This window comes from Castor canadensis, chromosome 18 (genome assembly GCF_047511655.1).
Source record: "Castor canadensis chromosome 18, mCasCan1.hap1v2, whole genome shotgun sequence".
In the NCBI taxonomy this organism is placed as follows: domain Eukaryota; kingdom Metazoa; phylum Chordata; class Mammalia; order Rodentia; family Castoridae; genus Castor; species Castor canadensis.
In genome coordinates this window covers 32390755-32411092 of record NC_133403.1, presented here as the reverse complement: position 1 = coordinate 32411092, position 20338 = coordinate 32390755, and the positions used below count along the sequence as shown (strand labels likewise).

Below are 20338 nucleotides of genomic sequence, written 5' to 3'. Positions count from 1 at the left end.
GTCAGCCTCTCCCATAAAAGAGCATTTTCTAAACACATACTCAGGTACAAGTTGCTTTGAATGCAGTCTGTTATTCACATGGTCCCTGCCCCACTCCTTCCCAGGCTGATGTAGGCACTACTCTGCCTTCTGTACTCTGCTAGCTCCTCCATTAACTGGGGCTCTGGGTCTAAGCTGTGATCAGCAGCACCAGAGGGTCCAGCTATGGGGAGAGGATGGAGGCAAACCTGAGCGTGAAAATACAGTGCCTCCAGGAATTGCATGGGCACCTTCTGGTGCTCGTGACTTGAAAAAGGAATATGGCAGGTCAGGTTCCACTCCTGCCAGTGGTGGGGTTGGGGTAAGGCTGAGGGCAGGTGAGGTGGAGCTGTCTTATCTCTGGAATTTCCAGAATATTAACCAACCCTTCCTCTGCCTGGCAGCCCACATTCCAGTTTCTCTATGGCTGACTCCCACTGCTTTTCAGAGAACTTTTTAAGTGGAAAGGGCCTTTCTCTTCAGCCTGAGATTGCACTGCTCTTCTCTCTGACGTGGAAGGCCCAAGTCCCTGGACACGACACTCAGAGATATGTGCATTCGTGTTTAGGACTAGTCCCTCTTCTAATACAGCCAGATGTGACTCCACACTACCCCTCTGGCTCTCCACCCTTTCAGATCAAGATGTTGTCAGATCGGAAACGAGAACTGGAGCATCGTCTCAGCGCCACCTTAGAGGAGAATGACCTGCTGCAAGGGACCGTGGAGGAGCTGCAGGACCGGGTGCTGATCCTGGAGAGGCAGGGCCATGACAAAGACCTGCAGGTACAGAGCAGAGACATTGTCCTTCAGGACTAAGTCCAGACAATAAGAACACTTAGCCAGAAAGGAAGGACTGGGTAGCCACCCACCTCCACAGGGTCAGTCAGGAGTAGGTGATGCCAAGGTCTCACTATGGACCTGTCATGATTTCCCTGGCCACCCACTAATATGCCCAAAGCCAGGGAAACACATGGCTTCCCAGAGGCCATCCCTCCCATGGGTTCTGGAGCGGTTTTACACAGTTCTTTCTGGTCTATCAACATGACTGGAACACCAGGAATATAATGGTGGCCTCCTGGAGTTTGTAAAATCTGCTAGATTCAGAGGCAGCCTATGACTCTGCTCAGCTCACAAAGCTATCCACTGCTGCTTGCTCGACAGAGGAATGTAGGTGGCTGGCATGAGGTAAAAACCAAAAATCTGCCCACCAAATCCAGCAAGACACATTCTTCCTCATTCTTCCCATTGCCAGAGGCACAGACTAGGCACCTCTTTGTGAGCCTGGTTAGTCTTTTTCCTCCCTAAAAGAAATTGCTCTTCAGCCATATTTGTCCTCACTTGGAAACTGCCACCAGGCCTCACCTGAATTCCCAAGCTTACACTTGACAAGAAACAACCTCTGAAACAGAAAGATAATTACTCCCTGGCTCCCCGGAAATAAGACTCAGGTTTGCTACCCAAGTGCTTTGCTGGGTTGGCCTAGGCCTAGAAAATAGAAAGGCATTGCTTCCCTCTGAATGTGACAGAGTGTGCACTGGATTGCAGCACTGTTGTTTGGGGAAGGTGGTCGGCTAGGTTATACTTGAGTGCCCAGTGTGTCCCTGCCCCAAAACCAGGCCACAGAAGGCCCCACTGGGCCTGTAAGCTGTTTAGAAGCCCTGGAATATGGGCTGAGGAGACAGTGTCTTAGGCTAATGTCATTGTGACTGATACCATCAGCTCAGGTGCCATGTAAGCAGTGCCCCATCTGTGTCTTAAGGGACAGTTAGCAGATTTTTCTCCCTCTGTTTTTTTGTACTTTGAGCTGTTAACTTTGCAGTAGGTCCTCAGCAAACGTCAAATAGAGAATGGGTGGGACTGGGGTGTGGCTCAGTGGTAGAGCACTTGCCTAGCTTGCACAGGCCCTGGTTTCTATCTCCAGCAGCACAAAGTGAGAGTGAGAGAGACAGAAAGGGAGAATGATACTGGCTAAAGCCTCAGCAGTTTTGAAATGGAAAGGAGTTTGCTCATTTTTCAAGGTTGATGATAATAGCAAAGAACACTGTATGCTTCTCTATAGGAGATGGACTGCTTTCCCATACCTTATAAAGCTGAGGCTTAGAGAAAACGAATCACTTATCCCAAGTCATGTACTAAGTCTTTGGTAGATTTGAGACTAGAACCCCCCCACCTGATTTACCTGTTGCTCACTTGTCCCTGCAAAATCGGCATTTAATCAGCATTTAGGTACCCCATCAAGCACTCTCCTTAGAGTTAGTTACTGAGATAGAATATGGAGAGAAAAAAGTAGTACAGAAAAATGGAGAAAGGGCCTCTGCCAAGAGAAACTTTGTTTAGGATGAATTCACAAATGAAAAGTTCTTATTTCAGGTCTGTTATTGGAGACCTAGAGTTGTGAAAAAAGAGCCAGGACCAGTACGGACCACCATGGACTAACTAGTGCAGTAGACTCTGGCAGCAGTAAGCCTAGATCAGAGACTGGCGGAATGGCTCAAGTGGTAAGAGTAGAGTGCCTGCCTAGCAAGCGTGAGGTCACAAGTTCAAACCCCAGTACCGCAAAAAATAATAATAATCCCAGGTCAGGCCCAATGCACAATCCTTACCCCCTGCACAGTCTTCTGACTGGCCTACAAGGGCCTCCAGCAAGTCAGATGGTTCCCTAATGGTGCGTGAAGATCACATTTATGGGTTAAATTCTCACCTCTCCTAACTCTGTGACTATTTCTGTCTGCACCTTCTGCTCATGTGAAACTCTCCTTAAGCTGCCCCTTGTTACTAGTGACCTTCACAAAGCTTTGCCTGCTGCTGAAAAGACTGTACTGACACAGAAGTAAAAATTCCAGCTGACTCAGCAGATTGGTAAAGTGTCAAGCCAGTGGCCTTAGAATGTATTTAATCCCATGGTTTAATCCCTCAAAGAGTGGGGGTAGAGAATAAGGCTGAGCAGGCAAGGGAAAGGCCTGCCACCACCAGGGAGCCCCCTTTGATCAGTTTCACTGTATGACTGGAGTCCTGTCAAAAACAGATTCTTTTTTTTTTTTTTGGAGGTACTGGAGTTTGAACTCACTAGGCAGGCACTCTCCCATGTGAGGCATGCCTCCAGCCTCCAAAACAGATTTTTAAGTCACTAATCAAATTCATATTTTTTGTTTCGGAATCTTTTGGTTTTTGGCAGTACTGGGGTTTGAACTCAGGGCCCTTATGCTTGCTAGGCAGGCACTCTACCACTTGAGCCACTCCAGCAGTCTTTTTTTCAGGCCTCAAAATCAGGATTAAAAATTAATTTATCAAGCACCCAGTCTATATTAAGCATTTTGCTAAACTCTTAATATTTAATAAAGGAAATTGATACTGTCCCTCCATGGGCCACTTAGCTGCCCTGCTTCATACTCAGCCAGGCATCTTATACATGTGCACAGGTCCTGGCCCCAAGGAGTGGGCGGATTTCATTAGCAAAACATAGGGTGATCCAGGAAGTAGGTGTCCTGAGGTCTAGACTTTGCTCTGACGTTGACCATGTACCATTAGACAAATCCCATATCATCACACCATCTCAACCCTTCAAATGTCAGGTGAGGAGAGCGCCCCTACTTCCACGCACATGAGTATTGGGAGCTTAAACTTCATATGTCATACAAACCCAAAGCAGTTAGTGCCAACCCTGTTTCATACCTAAAAATGTACTTAATGTTGTCTTTGTCATACAAAGGATGCTATTTTTTATTTTAGATGATTCTTATAGGTAATAAACTCTTCCCTGGTTTGATTTTTCTACACATCTATCCAGGTGATGAATCAAGTCACTGTCTAAAGAGTGAGGCCCCTCCTGGCCTTTTGTTCTCTTGCTGTTATAATTAATTAGGCACCTTTGAGTGTGCATGAGTAATTGAACTAATTTTGTCCAGTGCATAAGAACTTGTACTTGTCTGTGTGTGACTTCTCCTGCTGAGATATATGTGGAGTTGCCTAGAAAATAATTGTAAAGCATTTTGCCAATTTAATATGCTGCTTGTAATTGTACCAAATGCTTCCTAGGAATGTCTCTCTTTTACCCCCTGTAGTCCTGATTTTATTTTTCTTTCTAAGTGTCCTCAGAATGGGCTGGAGGAATTCCCACTAGACCAGCAGGTGTTGTTGATCCAGGGAACCATACAGTGCAGGAGGGCCAGTTCCTTTTTCATCTCTGAGCAGTCAGGCTCTAAGCCTTTCCTAGTTAGGGCTCATCCAGGCCTCTAGTGTCATTAGCCAACAGTTTCCTGGCATTTACAGATGAAGGTGAGGCTCTGCCAGGCAGCTTCCTCCACTCACAAGAGCTAGGGCTCTACTGCCAGCCACCTCAGTCTCTTCATTTCCGCAGGAGCCACAAGCCAGTTTGGCCAAGAGTCTGAGGAAGACAGTTCCTTCTCTTGCCTGGAACAGAGGTGACCCCAGAAATGTTCTTTTATAAAAAGATAAATTTATTTTTTTTATTATTTTTTTTAGCTTTCTATTTTTTTATATTTCAAATCTTTATCACCATCAACAACACAAGAATAGCAAACTTCAGTATGTTCTTTTTGAAGAGACAAACGGATATGTGTTTAACACAGCTTCAATGATTATTTTATGTTCATCAAGAACAATTTCAAAAGATAAATTTAAATCCCAGGAAATGTTTTCCCTATTCCACATCCCAGGGGAAAAAAAAGAAAAACAACTTTTTTTTTTTTTTTCATGGTACTGGGGATCGAATCCTGGATCTCATGCATGCTAGGCAAATACTCAACCTCTGAGCTACATCTCAATCCCCCAAAAAATCTTTTAAGGTGGAGGGAGGTAGTCCACAAACAGGAGGAGTAGGAAATACTGTCCCTTACAGGTGTGACTTATGGCCATGTGCCTGGCAACTGGCAGACTACTGACAACTCTGCTGTGTTAGAAGCAAGTCAGTGATGGAGGGCACAAAGAAAAGAGGGCATTTAGCAGTGGTAATTGGTGGTCTTTATGTGCAGCAGTGTGATCTCACCAAAGAGGTACACTGTCGTGTACTACACATGGAAGGAGCCTTAGAGAATGCAGAGGGGTGAAGTAATGGCAGTGAGAGGGAAGGAAGAGCCCTGCCATGAGTTATGACCCCTGTGTTGCTGGTCCCTCCCTTCTGTGAGCCTCAGTTCTGTCTTCAGGAACCTGAGATAGTTGGGCTTACTGATTCCTGTGGCCCTACCAGCTCTAAAAATATGTGGAATTATGTGAAAATCTATGTGATCATTTAACAAACAAAAACTCTTAAGGGGACAGCTGAGTGAATTTTTATAAGTACATATGCATGTGCAACACCTCACCCATCAAGATAGCATTACTAGCACCCACAAGTAGTACCATCCTACAGTCCAACTTCCACTTTTTCCATCTCAGTAAAATTTAAGAATGTTTTATGAGCAAAATTACATTAATTATACACTTTTTATGTCTGGAATGGAGGTAGGGAGGAGGGAAGGAGGAAAAAAAAACTTTAAGCTGGACATGGTGGTACCCAGCTGTAATCACAGCTGTTGGGAGGCTAAGGTAAGGAGGACTGTTAGTCCGAGGCCAGCCAGGGGTCCATAGCAAGACCCTGTCTCAAAAATAGAGAAAGAAAAGACCTTTTAAAAATATATAACCTTTGTGCTATAATATCTAAAAAATTTAACTATATTCTTACTATTGTCAAAAACCTCAGTGATTGTTCAGATTTTCAATTGTCATCTCATAAATTTTTAATACTTTTTTTTTTGAGTCAAGATTAAAAGTAGTACAGACCTATACATTGCAGTTGGTTGATATATCTCTTGAGTCTGTTTTAATTTCTGGGTTCTTCCTGTATCTTGTTTTTCTTAAAATATATTTGAAAAGGAGTTATTTGTCATGTAGAATTTCCCAGATCTGAGTCTTGCTAACCACATCCCTGATGTAGTCTGCTGCGTTCCTTCCACCTCTGTGTTTCCCTGTGAGTTGATGGCAGGTCTAGCAGGTGGTCAGGTCCCTGGCACTGTTACTGTTTGATTTGGGTGAGCCTCCTAGCCTTTTCTCTCCCTGACAGCTGCACCAAAGCCAGCTGGAAGCTCCAGGAGGTTCCCTGTGAGTTGATGGCAGGTCTAGCAGGTGGTCAGGTCCCTGGCACTGTTACTGTTTGATTTGGGTGAGCCTCCTAGCCTTTTCTCTCCCTGACAGCTGCACCAAAGCCAGCTGGAGCTCCAGGAGGTGCGACTGTCCTATCGGCAGCTGCAGGTGAAGGTGGAGGAGCTCACTGAGGAGAGGAGCCTGCAGCGTTCGGCCGCCACCAGTACCTCCCTGCTGTCCGAGATTGAGCAGAGTATGGAAGCCGAGGAGCTGGAGCAGGAGAGAGAGCAGGTGCTGATGTCCCTGCTGCCCCGGAGGGCAGGTGTCCTGGTGTTCTTAGCCCATCCCTTCCTCCTCAGGACTCCACTGATACCTGGCAAGGGCTATGGCCCTATCTGAATTTCCATACCCACTGTCTGATGCCACACAAAGCAGACCCTGAAGGAAAGGCTTCCATTACCCTAGGCTTCCATCACCCACCTGTCTTGTCCATTGAGACCTTGAGCAGAGCCGCCAGAGCACAGTTTCCTGTGTGGTCTTGCCTGGGCCAATGATGAGGAAATAATCCACCTCACTCCTTGGGCAGTGGCAGAGTTCTAGAACATTCACAATCCATCCTCTCAGCTTCTTTTCTTACTTCCCCTAACTACTCATTCCCCTAACCATTTCCTGACTCCAGTCAACAAAAGTGAACATGTAGCCGGGCACCAGTGGCTCACACCTGTAATTCTAGCTACTCAGGAGGCAGAGATCAGGAGGATCGCAGTTTGAAGCCAGTCCAGGCAAATAGTTTGTGAGACTGTATCTCAAAAAAACCCTTCACAAAAAAATAGGGATGGTGGAGTGGCTCAAAGTGAAGGCCCCTGAGTTCAAACCCCAGTACTGCAAACAAAACAAAACAAAACACTGAACATGTATGTAATAACAAATGGGAGGGGCTGGAGAGCAGAGAAAATGAGAATCAGGAGTCTGGGTGATGTGCAGGGCTCAAAGTACTATTATTTCCTGAGGCAATGATATTAAAAAACAAAACAAAAGCCCCTATTCCTAGAACTGGGTTGTTGGATACCTATATTTTGAATTTGGCTATTAGACAGAGATGGCCAGGTCCTTACTAGAGTCCGTAATGATGAATAACACTTGTGACCCAGCTGAGACTGCAGCTCTGGGAAGCCTACTGCCAGGTTCGCTATCTCTGCTCACACCTTCGAGGAAATGACAGTGCCGACTCAGCTGTGTCCACAGACTCCTCCATGGACGAGTCTTCAGAAACCTCATCTGCCAAGGATGTGCCAGCTGGCAGCCTACGCACTGCCCTTAATGAGCTCAAGAGACTGATACAAAGCATCGTGGACGGCATGGAGCCCACGGTAAGGGTCAGTCTGAGAAGCAGCTAACCTGCAAGTTTGGGCCAGTGGGCAGTCGCATCCCAGTGCAGAAGGTGAAATAAACCTTGAATTGGAGCCTTACCAACTACCTGCCAGAGTTCCTTCTGAGTATTTGTTCATTTTTTTTGAAAGCACTGAGAACTGATGATCAGGCAGAGAAGCTGAGTACTAGGGAAGAGAGGCTCCAAGGTCACCCTCCTGCGGTCAGCAGGGTACAAACAAAGTCCTTTTCTCCACATAGTTAGGTTCAGACATAAGTTCAAGGGCTTTTCTTGGAAACTTTGAATAGAGAGATTTGTATCCAGGTGAAAACTATGTTACTATTCTGCAGACCTTTGGTCCTAGTATAGGGGTGAGTTAGGAGTAAGTAAACTTATTAAAGATCTAAGCTTCTGGAGTAGAGTTGTGGCTCAAGTGGTAAGATGTTTGTTTTGCATATGTGAAGTCCTGAGTTCAAGGCCCAATAAATAACCTAAGCTTTTGCCAAAAGAAGCACAGAAAGCTGAAAAGAGGTGAATGTCAAGGGCCTCCTAGAATTCCAGATGTGAGCCAGATGCTGGGGACTCACACCTGTAATGGGCGGCGGAGGTCAGGAGGATCAAGTTCAAGGCCAGCCCAGGCAAGTAGTTCAAAAGACCCTATCTCGAAAATACCCAACATAAAAAAGGGCTGGCAGAGTGGTTCAAGTGGTAGAGCATCTGCCTTACAAGCGTGAGGCCCTGAGTTCAAACCCCAGTACCACCAAAAAAAGAAAAAGCTGTGACTTCCTGTTGGGGAAAGAATGCTTCCCTGATATCCTGGGCAGACTGGCATTCCTATAGCTCTGTGGCAGATTTCTTCCTGGCTTTACTCTCTATCCATGCACCCAGCTTTGGGGCAATTACTTTCTCCTCAGATTTCATCCTCCTACAGAGTGGTTGTGTCTTTCTGCCCATATTGGATGAAGTAAAGCAAAGGGTGATTGCTGTCTGACCAGGGTTTGTTAATTTGTTAAATGTACTGTAGTACAAGGCCAGATCAGTGTAAGAGAACACAGCTGTCAGAGCGCAGCACTTACACAGCTTCCTCTCGTCAAAGCCAGAAACAAAAATAAATATCTAGCTATCGTGGCAGGCTGAAATTGAGCTCAAGAATCTCCCTAACTCTTTCTTCCCCTCTTTGTCTCACCCTCTCTTCTTTTCCTCCCTTCATTTTCTCTTCATCTCCCTTACTTTCTGTCCCCATTCTCTTCCTCATCTCCTCTCCATCTCCCCCACTATCCATCCTGCTGTTCCCCATCTTTGGCTGGCTCTTTCTTCTCTTAGAGCTCCCGGAGAATCGATGATGACTCCTTAGAAGAACAGATCAGGCAGACCAGTGAGGACTCAAGAGCTCTGAGGGAGCTCATGGAGGGAGAGAGGGGTAAACTGAGGCAAAGCCTAGAAGAGCTGCAGCGACTCCACAGTCAGGTGAGCACCCCATCTTCAGCCTAGTGCAGGGAGGGTGTGTGTCTCCCCCGCTCACTCCCACTTCTGTGAAGGTCAGCTTTCCTCCACCAGCTCTTCAGGGGACCATGACCTGAAGTTAAGGTAAGCAGAGTGTCTTCAAAAGGAGAAACCAGTCCTCATTCAGCCTAAAGTGAAATTGGCAGGGACAAGAATAGCTGATCCCCTGTTTCCTGCAGTGACATGTCTGTAGAGCCAAAAATTAGGCTGATTGGTAGATTCTGGCAGCTGAAAGCTACAGCTCCCAGGCTACTCTAGGATGTTTTCCTAGCAGCTCCTGGGCAAGGGGGTTGGCAAGACAAGGAACAGTTAATCTTTACAGGGCGTTCCTGCTCAGCACCATCACCTCCATGAGCCTGTTTTTCAGCTTTAGGGAACTTACTGCAGCCCTTTCTGTTCCCTTTCCTGTTTGATCATGATTCCATCTCTCTTGCCAGTGCTGGAGAAGGACATCTACATTGTGATCTGAAAGCTGTTCAAAAGATTTAAAAACAGCCCTGCCCAAAAAGGAGCTTCTAAAATCTACCCTGGGGGATGGATAGAAGTTCTCCCTGTTGACCACACTCATGTGCAATTAAACCCACCCCTCTCCTGGTCCACAGCCACTCATCCTTTCCTGCTGATGATATTTCTTTGGGGTGAAGTTGAAGACTGGCATTTGCTTCCATCAGTTTTTGTTACATTTAAGATACCTTTATAGAAATAAACTCCTACCTTTTGAGGGGATATCATTCTGGTAGTCTTTCTAATATCTTCTTGGAAGATATGGGCAGGCCCACCTACAGCAGTCACTATTTCCTATGATGGGCCAGAGAGCAAGGATGAAAAGATGCTTGCTTAGAGCTGTGGGCTTGCTTCTCTGGGAAGTGGGCTGGGCAGCCAAAAAGTGCTCTGGCCTCAACTCTTAAGATCTTCGGATGGTCTTTTAGCCCGGTACCAACCTGGAGGAATGAAATGCAAGAGAAAGCCGGGTGCCAGTGGCTCACACCTGTAATCCTAGCTACTTAGGAGGCAGAGATCAGGAGGATCACAGTTCAAAGTCATTCCAGGCAAATAGTTTGCGAGAGCCTATCTCGGAAATACCCAACACAAAAAATGGCTGGTGGAGTGACTCAAGTGGTAGAGCACCTGCCTAGCAAGGGTAAGGCCCTAAATTCAAACCCCAGTACTGCCACAAAAAATAATAAATTTAAGTAAATAAATAAAATGCAAGAGAAAGTTAGAACTAAAAGTTCTTTGAGGAGTGTAGCACAGTAGTGGAATACTTGACTAACATCTGTATGACCCTGGGTTTGATTTTTAACACTGAAAAAAAGAGAAATGTTTAAAAATTATTTGAGTTTATAATGTATTTTATTTATCTGAAGTCAGGATCTTGCCTACACTGGCCTTTAGCTCCTGGGCTCAAATGATCCCCCTGCCTCATCTTCCTGAGTAGCTGGGATGGCAGGCATACACCAGGGTGCTGGGCTTTATTGTAAATAAGCACTTGCTTTTCAGCTCTTTGATATTGACTGGTTTTTTGTTTCATTTTATTTTTTATTTTGCTTCTCAGAATTATACTAGAAGTTCACCAGAGGGCATTATTTCATTTGGAAATACAGTCAGTATATATAGGTTGCTTAGGGCCTGAGGTAGGAAGCTACCTCCACAAGGCAAGTTGCCTTAGAATCTCAGCAGATAACAGGTTTCAGTCAGTTTCTGTGGCTCCCTTTCATAGAGCTTAGCAGGAAGAGTTTGCTACTCATGTCCCACATGGAGTAGAATTGGACTTCTCCTGCAGCTCATTCCAACAGAATGTTCAAAGCAGAAACTTCTCAGCCATACTGCATGGCCCAGAACTGCCCTGTGGAAGTCACACCATACCCAGGCAGGGGTGGGGTGCAGATGGAGTTCCAGAATGACCCTGTAATATGCAACCAAAACAGCAAGCATGATGTTCCTTGTGCAGGGCTGGTTTATCATCTCCACATACCCACTATGTGCCTGCATTGTGCTAGATCCTCAGAGGCATATGATGGCTTCCAGAGCCCCTGTACTCCAGGACCTCAGTGTCATGAGGGCATTCAGAGCCATCTCTGTACCCTCTGTGGGCAGGGACAAGACATGGTTAGCTGGGAACAAGTTCAAGCAAACAAGGTCTGAGCCCACTAACTTATTTCCTTCCTCTCCTGGAAATAAGGCCAGAGGTCAGGGGTAGGCCTGAAAAGTGAGTAGCCTGCTTCACCCACCCCTCAGAAACTACCCAGACTTTTTAATAAACAAGCCCAACTTTAATTTGATCGGTTTGAGGCAAAATCCACAGACCAAATGATTTATCCATGGCTCACTACATTCACACCTCACCTTCCAGTCAAACATACCCCAAACCCTGTGAGGACAAGTGCAAGGTTCCACCCACCTTTCTCTCCTAAAGCATCTAGCTCAGGCCTTGCCTAGCATAGGCACCCAAATAATTGTTAAACAAAAGAGCAAATAATGCCCTAGATAGATGGCTTCAGGGTTTTGTTTTGTTTTTTTAAACTAGGACTTCTTCCTTAGTATAGACAAGCCATATCCAGTCTCCTGAGAGCTAGCAGACCTCACTTTGGTAGGAGAGGAAAAGGGAGTGGAGTCTACAACGACACCCTGGGCCTGCACCCTGCCCTTGAGGTTATGTAACTCTGTTGGTCCTTAGAACTACTTGGTGGAGCAGGAATGGTTTTTTGTTTTTTTGTTTTTCCTGATTTTTATGGATAGTATGTGGTTTGGAAAAGGAAATTTTCCCTTCTGAGGCAGGTATCTGTTGGGCTCTAGCTTGTCCAGGTTTTGTAGGCCAAAGTAAAAGTTCTGCAGTTCTATCTGGAGCATATTAAATGCTGACTTTTCCTGCCTGATATGTCTGTCCCTGTCTGTTACCTGTCTGTCCCTTACTCAACTGTTTTGAGGCCACATTAGGGCCCATCTGGTATGAGGAGGTCTGGCTGTCTTTGCCAAGTGCTTTTCTGGGTCTCTAGTTCTGGCAACCAGGCTATAGAACCTGCTGATGCCTAGAGTGAGGCTAGGCCTCTCCCCTGGCACTTCATCTGCCTCAGGGCTAGTCACATGTACAAGCCATGACCTTTGCAAATATTCCAGACCACTTCCCAAAGCTTGACACCCTCCTGACCCAAGCTGTCCCCAACCAGGAAGACTGTGGCTCTCGACTGTCAGAACAGAGCAGCAGTCCCTGGAGTTCCTTATCAGACTCTAAAGAGTGCAAAATCCATGGTCCATTGGGCAACAGATTGCCCTTCAATCCCTCCTGGTCCTGTGTCCCCTCTGAATCCCCCCAGAGTGGCTGCCCCGGGGCTGACAGTTTTGGTTTCTTGTCTGGGGAACTTGAACGTCAGTCCGGTCTGGGACCTTTGCTCAGTTTCTGTCTGTCTGAAGATGATTAGACCTGGGACATGGAAAGCCAAGGAATATGCTGAAAGGTGATATGTGTCCTCTTGCAGGAAGAAGGCAGATCCGTGTGAATGGATCCTCCCTTGGAAAAATGTTAATGTGTGTGTAATGTTTAAAAAGAGGGTGTGGTCAAGCATCCCAGCTCATGTCTGATCTTATCAACCTAGAAGAAAGGGCTCCCACCCTTCCATTGCTTAACAGATGTTTACTGAAAGCTCTGCCAGGCAGAGTTTCTGCTTGCAGACAGTAGAACTTGGCTCTGCATAACTGAAGCAGAAATCAGATGCATTAGAATGAAGTCTGAACACCTACAGAACCAACAGCAAGAAAAGTGGGACATCTCCCAAACAGGAAGAGTCTGGTTCTGCTGTTGTCAAGAACTGCAGGCTAGGAAAGGAGGAGCAACTGGCAAGTACAGGTCACATACCCACGCCACAGGTGCAAAGGAAATAAAATGAGTACCTGTCCCCCTTTTGCTTCCTTCGTGGGAGCATGCCTTGCCTCCCACCAGTACTCATGCAAGCAGGAATGTCCCCCAAAATAGGGCAAAGTTTTGGGTGATAACCACCCCTAAATGGCTGTGTTAGTGCATTAAGAGTTTGGTGATTAAGTACCAGTAAGGCTCTTGTGTGCACAGATGGCTGTGACACACTTCTTGCCATCCCAGAGACCATGTTATACATGAGGTTATTAGGTTGTGGGGTGGGTCACTAGAGAGGCACTTCATTGCCAAATGACGGCTTCCAAGTTAAGTGTGAGGACTGAGTAGGCTGTGGTACCATTCACTGAGGAATGAATTACAGGAAAGGTGACAGGTTTGAAGTAAGAGATGAAAACATCAGTTAGGTATCTAAATTCCATGTGGCTTTGAAAACTGAGGAAGAACCAGGTTGTACCAAGTGCCGTTGGAGATGGGAGCTAGGTCCAGGTCTCAGGCTTTGGAGCCATCCAAGGCCTTACTGATAGCAGTGTCCCACATGGAAGATGGAGACCCTACCCCAAAAATGTGCTCCAGAGGCCTGATGGAGTTTTTGAAACATTTTTATTAGTATATATTATTCGTACAGGGGGTTTCATTGTGGCAGCCTGATGCATTTGTATAATGTACTCTTGCATTAACTCCCTGGGAGTACCTTGTAATCGAATGATGATGTGATGTGCTGAGTACCGAAGGGAGTACAGATCTAGCCCCCTGGCTGCAGGTCTTAGGTCGAACTTCCCCTGAGTGCCCTTGTCACTGAGCTGCAGGGTAGTGTGTGGCATCCATTCTTAGGAAAGAAGGGTCCTCTCTTGGAGCAGGGCAGCAGTGAGATGCTACCAGCCTGTTCCTACACATATGTGGGCTCACCTGGTGCTTCTGGATGCCTCTTTTCCCCTCACCCAGGCCAGCAGCAGTGGTGTCACATTCATTGTCTTTGGTCTCCTGTTAGGTGACATTGCTGAGTGTGGAGATGACTACACTGAAGGAAGAGAGGGACCGACTCAGAGTGACATCTGAGGACAAGGAGCCAAAGGAACAGCTTCAGAAGGCCATCAGGGACCGGGATGAGGCCATTGCAAAGTGAGTAGGGATGGTTTGCTTCATTTATTTTTAAAATAAAATGGATGTATAAGTTCAATTTTAAATATCATACAGAACAATACAAAACGGTTGGTTTCCCTGCTCCCCATTTTCACCCCCAGTTCCAGGTAGACACTCCTTTTGTCAGATCTTTTTTCTATAAATACACAGTGCATGTGTATTTATAATATAGCTTGTGGTTTTTAAAAAAATCAGTAGAATGATACTGTACATGTGTTTTTTTTTTCATTTATATCTTTCCAATTTCATTAGTAAGTTTCTTTTTTACTTTGTTATGGACATTTTCAAGCATTCATAAAAGTGAAAATAATAATAATAATCCCTGTATACCTACCTCTTGGCTTTAACACTGATGTGACCTGAGTCACATCAGTCATCTGTATCCCACCCACTTTTTTCCAGTGATTGTATTGCAAGAAATCACATAATTTCTAAGAACTGTTTTTTAATAACATCTAATATCCAGGCAGTGTTTGGATTTCCCCAATTGTCCCATGAATGTCATTTTATCATCAATTAGAATTCAGCTCCAAAATCCACATATTTTTTGTAGTGAAAGAGATAATAAAGTTTATTAGGAAAAGAATACACTTTCAGTAGACTGAATGAAAGCAGGTCATCTCTGCAGAGAGGATGAGAATGACATTTATTTTTATCATGGCACCAGTTTTTATTGAGGTGGAAGGACCTGGAGCATTGCCTTCCCTAATACCAGCCCATGAGGCTGAAGTTCAGGATTAAGAGTGGAGGAGGCCTACACATTTCCGAAGAACAGAGTATATAATTGGGTCCACCTGGCCCTTAAGTATGGTTTACAGGCCCGGGTCCTCCTTGCTAAAGATTTATTGTTCAGGAAGTATGTTGATCCACCTTAGGGTGGGTGACTCAAAAACATCCGGTGACATTGAATGACCTTGGTGGGCTATTTTGATCTTAACAGGTGGGTGGTTTTTTTTTTTTTCTAGGAAACTTTGAATCCTCCATTCTTTTCTTTGCATATCCTCATCACTTGTGACTAAGTGTTACCTAACTTTCCCCTCTCAAAAATCTTTTAGGAAATGGGAAGTCAAAGTCAGTCTGTGGCTACTTTCTGCTGGTATGGGGAGTAAGCCTAGGTCAGGAATCTCTTGTCCTAGATCTCTGTTGATGGGGACAGCTGGGATCCTCTGAAGATTGTAGTTGTTTTTTAGGAGGAGGAGCCATGCTTAGAGTCCAATAGTTTTAGCCCTTGAGCTATGTCATTTGTAGTTTCATAGCCTGGAGATGAGAGGAAACAAACTTGGTTAAACAGTATAAGGTTTAATATGGAGCATTTGGGTTTCCTGGAGCTGTAGAAATAGCAGGTGATAGAAAGGCAAGGATGCAAATTCTTTTCAGATAGACAGACACAGGCATCAGGTAATCATACTTATGAACCCCTTTTCAACCTGTCAGCTTTATTCTAAGTCTACATACTCAACTTAATGGATGTGCCCTGAGAGTCTGTAACATTTACCCCTCTGTTCTTTTTCATCTTGCAGTTAGTTATTGAAGAAACAGAATCATGTCTCATAGTTTTTCTACATTCTGTATTTGATTTCATCCCATAGTGTCATTTAAGAATTTTGTCTTTCTCCTATGTTTCTGATAAGCCAGGTTATTTGTAGAGTACTTTTTTTGTAGTTTGTTTTTGTTGGTTTTTTTTTTTTTTTTTTTTTTTGGTGGGGGCTATTTTTGGTTTTGACAGTTTTGGGGTTTGAACTCAGGGCTTTGTGCTTGCTAGGCAGTCACTCTACTACTTGAGCCAAGCCTCTAGCCCTGGGTTTTAACAGAGATGAAATGTATAAGTATATTGTTTTACATTTAAATACTTTTGAAATGCATAGGCAAAAATCCTATTTCCATAGTCCTCATCTCCCTATAAGTTATTTCTTCATCAAGCCCCCAGTCATTCCTCTTCACTGAGTGAGGAGATAAAAGTTACCAAAACTGTGTTTGCTTTCAGGACACTTACAACCCAGTAAGAGCAACATTTGTACATCACTATCCTGTCTACAAAAGCTGACATCCTTGATTTCTCCCACACGTAGTAAGAAAGGGTTTTTTGGTGGGACTGGGGCTAGAGATATTTACTCCCAGTTTTGCAGTTAAGCAGAGATTTCTCTCTCTCTCTCTCTCTCTCTCTCTCTCTCTCAATAGCTCCACCCTCAGGTCTCCTGACCCTGTTGTCCTGACATTCTTTCCCCTTGGCTGCATTGCTGCTTGTCAGGAAGGTGAAATGAGCTGGATTTCCAAATGAGATACCTATATACCTTTTTAAAAAACAACAGGACAGTCCAGGCTCCAGTGCTCACTGCTGTAATCCTAGCTACTCAGGAGGCAGAGATCAGGAGGATCACAGTTCAAAAGGTAGCCCCAGCAAATAGTGCTTGAGACCATATCTTGAAAAATCTCCAGCACAAAACAGGGCTGATGGAGTGGTTCACCCGTGGTAGAGCGACTGCCTAGCAGCACAAGGCCATGGGTTCAAATCCCAATGCTGCCCCCCCTGAAAAAAAGAAAAAGAACCTAGCTTTGCCACCTAGGCGAGAGGAGAGACAACCAAATCTACATGATTTGAAGCCCTATAATGGATGTCCTTCCCTGTTACTAAGGGAGGCCCAAGTTAACAGTCCCCCTCCCCAGGGAGAACTCTGCAGTGGGAGCTCAGTCTCTCAACCCCTGGGGAAGGGGTTGTTACAGGTGGGGGAGGGGCGTTATCTCCAGGGAGATAGTTCTTTTTCTGTTCCTTGGAAATGGAAGTCTTGATATAGGAGAATTGAGATGACAGACCAAGGACTCAGTTAAAAGGGAAAACACATTTACTCACACTTGTGTAAGACTTCAGAATTTACCATGTAAATCATGTCTGTGACCTGATTCTCAAAGCTGGCTGACCATTAGAATCATCTGGGGGAACTCCCCAAGTCCTGAACAATTCTGCCTGAATGGCTGGGGTTAGGGCACCTCTTTACCTGGTGTTAATTTGTATTCAGGGGCGAGAATAAGGAAAGCTACCTAACAGTCATCACCTTGCAGGTGAAAGGCCCTCACTAAAGTAAATCCGAGACTAGCAAAATCTGCCTTACAAAACAGAGTCGGGTACTAGTGGCTGCATTTAAATAAGAATTCCAGCCCTTGAAAATACTTTTTTTTTTAATGTTATTAATATATTGCTCCGCAACTTCTGTAGCAGGGCCTTGGCAGTGTGGGGTTCTTGAATGACAAGCAGACAGAGGCTTCAGTCACTGCAGGTGGGGAGGGCAGGAGACCCAGGCGAGCTGTTCATTGCGCCACCTGTCTGCGGACGCCGGGAAGCTCGTGAGGCTGCAGCTGCTACCCGGCGCCTGGGGTTCCGGGACTGTGGGGCAGGCCGGCGTCCATGGCAACCAACACCACGCGAGGGTATCAGCCATCCCCGCCAGCCAATGGTAGCGAGCATGACGGAGGCAGCCTGCGGCATGTGAGCCCCATGCCCATTGGACAGGCTCGGTCCTATCACTGTGGCCCGCAGCCGCAGTGGGCAGGGCTAGCATGGGCACAGCCTTATGGAGCCGCCTCTAGGGAAGGCGGTAGGGCTGATCTGAGTCCCACTGGGGTGTGGGGTAGGTGACTAATGGCTCCGTAAACAGCAGGCCAGAGAGGAAGTGGTGGTCACAGGCTGGGGAGGAGGGGTGGCTGAGCATTTTGCAAATGGGACCCACTGTTCCAGGGCCAAAGCGGGCGGCCTCTGCAGACGGATCCTCAGGCCGTGTGCAAGGAGAGCCTGTTCCTTGCTTTGTTGCTTCAAGTGGTTGACGTGGCAAGGGCTACATGCACGTTTGAGCATCCTTCACGGGCAACCCGTGAGGCCTCTGCAGAGGCCTCGCAGTCCCTCCCGCTTTTTCTTCCCATCCCCATGACCCTCCCTCATTCATTTTCTTTTGTATTTAATAGCTCTAACTTAAGAATGTTGAGCAAAGTGAACAAAGTAATACATGAAACATGTAAAACGTGAGAATGCAAAAGTATGTGAGGAGAGTTAGCCATCAATGACATCAGCCAGGCATAACCGGCTAGATTTCTGTGGATTGTCCTTCAGCACACAGGCAGTTTTTAGTTTACAAAACTCTGTCTTGTTTTCTGCTTTTCTCCCCTAAGCATCGTGATGAGCTGTTAGTAAATCGTGCATGGCTTTTACTGGTGCCCACAGCCTCTCATGCAGGTTTCGTTTTTATTTCACCAGTCCCCATTAATGGAAACTAGGGATAGCTAGACCATGATGATCTCTGTGTGAATTTCTTTGCACACATCTGAATTGAAGGAGCAGTTCCTTTAGGTGAGGGAGTAGCTGGTCAAATAGAGTCCCTACCCCTACCAGGAGGGCAAGGTCCCCACCCTGCAAAAGATAGAGTAACTCCTTTGTGCCATGTGACCCTTTGGTCCCTCTGGGCTCCTGTCTTCATTTAAGCGTTGCCCACTTTGATCTGGCAGAGTGGCTTAAGTGGTGGAGCACCTGCCTAGCTAGCTCAAGGCCCCAAGTTTAGCCCCCAGTGCCACCAAAAAAGTGCCACTTTTAACCTGATCCTCCGTCAGGATGAGGAATGGTCCCTTCCCCTACAGGGTGATTATGAAAGTTGAGAGAACATACACGAAGGCACATGGCAGACTGACCCCTGCAAGCAACATAGTTACAGTGACTCAGGCATTTGGGGTGAGAACCCATTTCTTTACCTTGGGGACTCCAGGTCCCTCAGGTACAAAACCAGATGATTATGACACCGGGCATCCACTCTCACCCTGGCTCATCTGCTTTCAGGAAGAACGCTGTGGAGCTGGAACTCGCCAAGTGCAAGATGGACATGATGTCTCTCAACAGCCAACTGCTGGATGCCATTCAGCAGAAACTGAACCTCTCGCAGCAGCTTGAGGCTTGGCAGGTAAGCAAGAGCCCTGGGACCAGGGCAAGGGACGCGCCAGGATTCGTCTCCAGCAGTCTGCGAGAACTTGCCCAGTCTTCACCTGGAGAAGTCAGTCCTTGGGGATGGTGCCTCAGGTGCTCTCAAGCATGGCAAAGCCTAGGCTGCTGCTGTCTGGGGCTGTAGTGACCTCCACACTTGGAGTGGGGCCTTCCTTCAGCTGGTCATCATGGCTTGATTTAAACTAGAGTGAGAAACAGCTGTTAACACGAGGTCCGTGTGACAGAATGAAAACTCACAGCTGGATGCAGTTCAGCAGCCCTGGAGCAGCTGCTACCCTTCCCTTTCTCAAAGGCCTGCAACTTCCTTTTTCCAAAGAGCACTATGCTGGCACAGGCCCTGGGGAAAATGAGTCAGCATGGCCATCGCTAGGACCACTGTTTTCAGGGCCCAGTGCAGCTTCCTAAAGCTGTGCTAGCTTTTCATTGAGGAGCTTGAGGTAGGCCAGTGTCAGGACATGACAGTAGCCATTAGTGTCTCTGGGCCGGGTCAGCAGTGGCTGCCACTCTAGGGACCCATGGGGCTGGCAGCCGAGCCGTGGCCTCACCAGCACACTGGCCCCGGCTCACCACACTGCTCTCTCTTCTCTCCTGGTTGCAGTTTGCTTCCTCGGGGCTTTTCACTATCTGGCTCCTTTGGTTTCTGATCTAGTGGCCTTTCTCAGCTCCCGTACCAACAGCTCTAGTCGTACACCCCTCCTGCCTTTGAGGTGAGACTGTGACTGCATCCCACCCGCCCTCTTCTCACTGCCATCACCGCCCTCCCCCTCCTCCCGTCATGGCCCACCATCATCTCTGTGCAGTGTGACATGCCATCGAGTCCTGACCCGCCTCCATCACGGCCAAGTCTACTAAGCTTCTCAGCAGGTGCCCAGCTCTGACAGGCTGACCCTGGTTTCTTCAGGGATTTTTTTTTTTTTTGTGACCCTGGTTTCTTAATGCCACCTTTTCATGACAACAGTAGTAGTCATGGGATTATGAGAGCATGTGCACATGTCTGTAGAGTTCTAAAGTGGTAATGGTTCATGGGATTACCTTGATGCGTTTGGTTTCTTTCTAAAAGTCCAGCACGCAATGAATGTGCCAGAGAAAACACTGGCAGCTTTGAGAGGACTTTTTCTGAAGGGCCCTTTAACATGGCTCTGTTTCTCTAACAACACAGATCCTGTTGAGACACCTTAGGTGCAGGCCAGTGTGCCGAGGACTCCACACTAGAACCTTAGAAATGGGGGCAATGCACTGACACAGACCTGACGCGATGTCACGTGAGGGGCGTGTGGAGAGGGGCTGGGCGGGAAAGGAGAAGGGGTGAGGAGGAGAGGAGCCGGGGGAAGGAGGAGTATGCTGGAGGATGGGGAAGGCAGGGCTGCCAGTCATGAGCACGGGT

The 20338-nt window shown here is 46.5% G+C and overlaps 1 protein-coding gene across 6 annotated transcripts in view; it reads left to right on the top strand.

Moving 5' to 3' along the window:
• The window catches only part of Bicdl1 (BICD family like cargo adaptor 1), a 91551-nt gene that overhangs the window by 66864 nt on the left and 4349 nt on the right, over nt 1-20338 (top strand). For 2 of the 6 annotated variants that reach the window (XR_012443582.1, XR_012443583.1), the window contains exons 4-10: nt 655-801; nt 6208-6387; nt 7248-7466; nt 8789-8932; nt 13825-13955; nt 18793-18913; nt 19553-19661. Coding sequence is in view for 4 of the 6 variants with exons in the window: in XM_074061362.1 (XP_073917463.1) it covers nt 655-801; nt 6208-6387; nt 7248-7466; nt 8789-8932; nt 13825-13955; nt 18793-18913 (942 nt within the window). In the remaining 2 variants the exon portion in view is untranslated. The remainder of the gene's footprint in view (nt 1-654; nt 802-6207; nt 6388-7247; nt 7467-8788; nt 8933-13824; nt 13956-18792; nt 18914-19552; nt 19662-20338) is intronic. The other 4 variants (XM_074061362.1, XM_074061363.1, XM_020179052.2 and 1 more) reach the window with 3 other exon arrangements.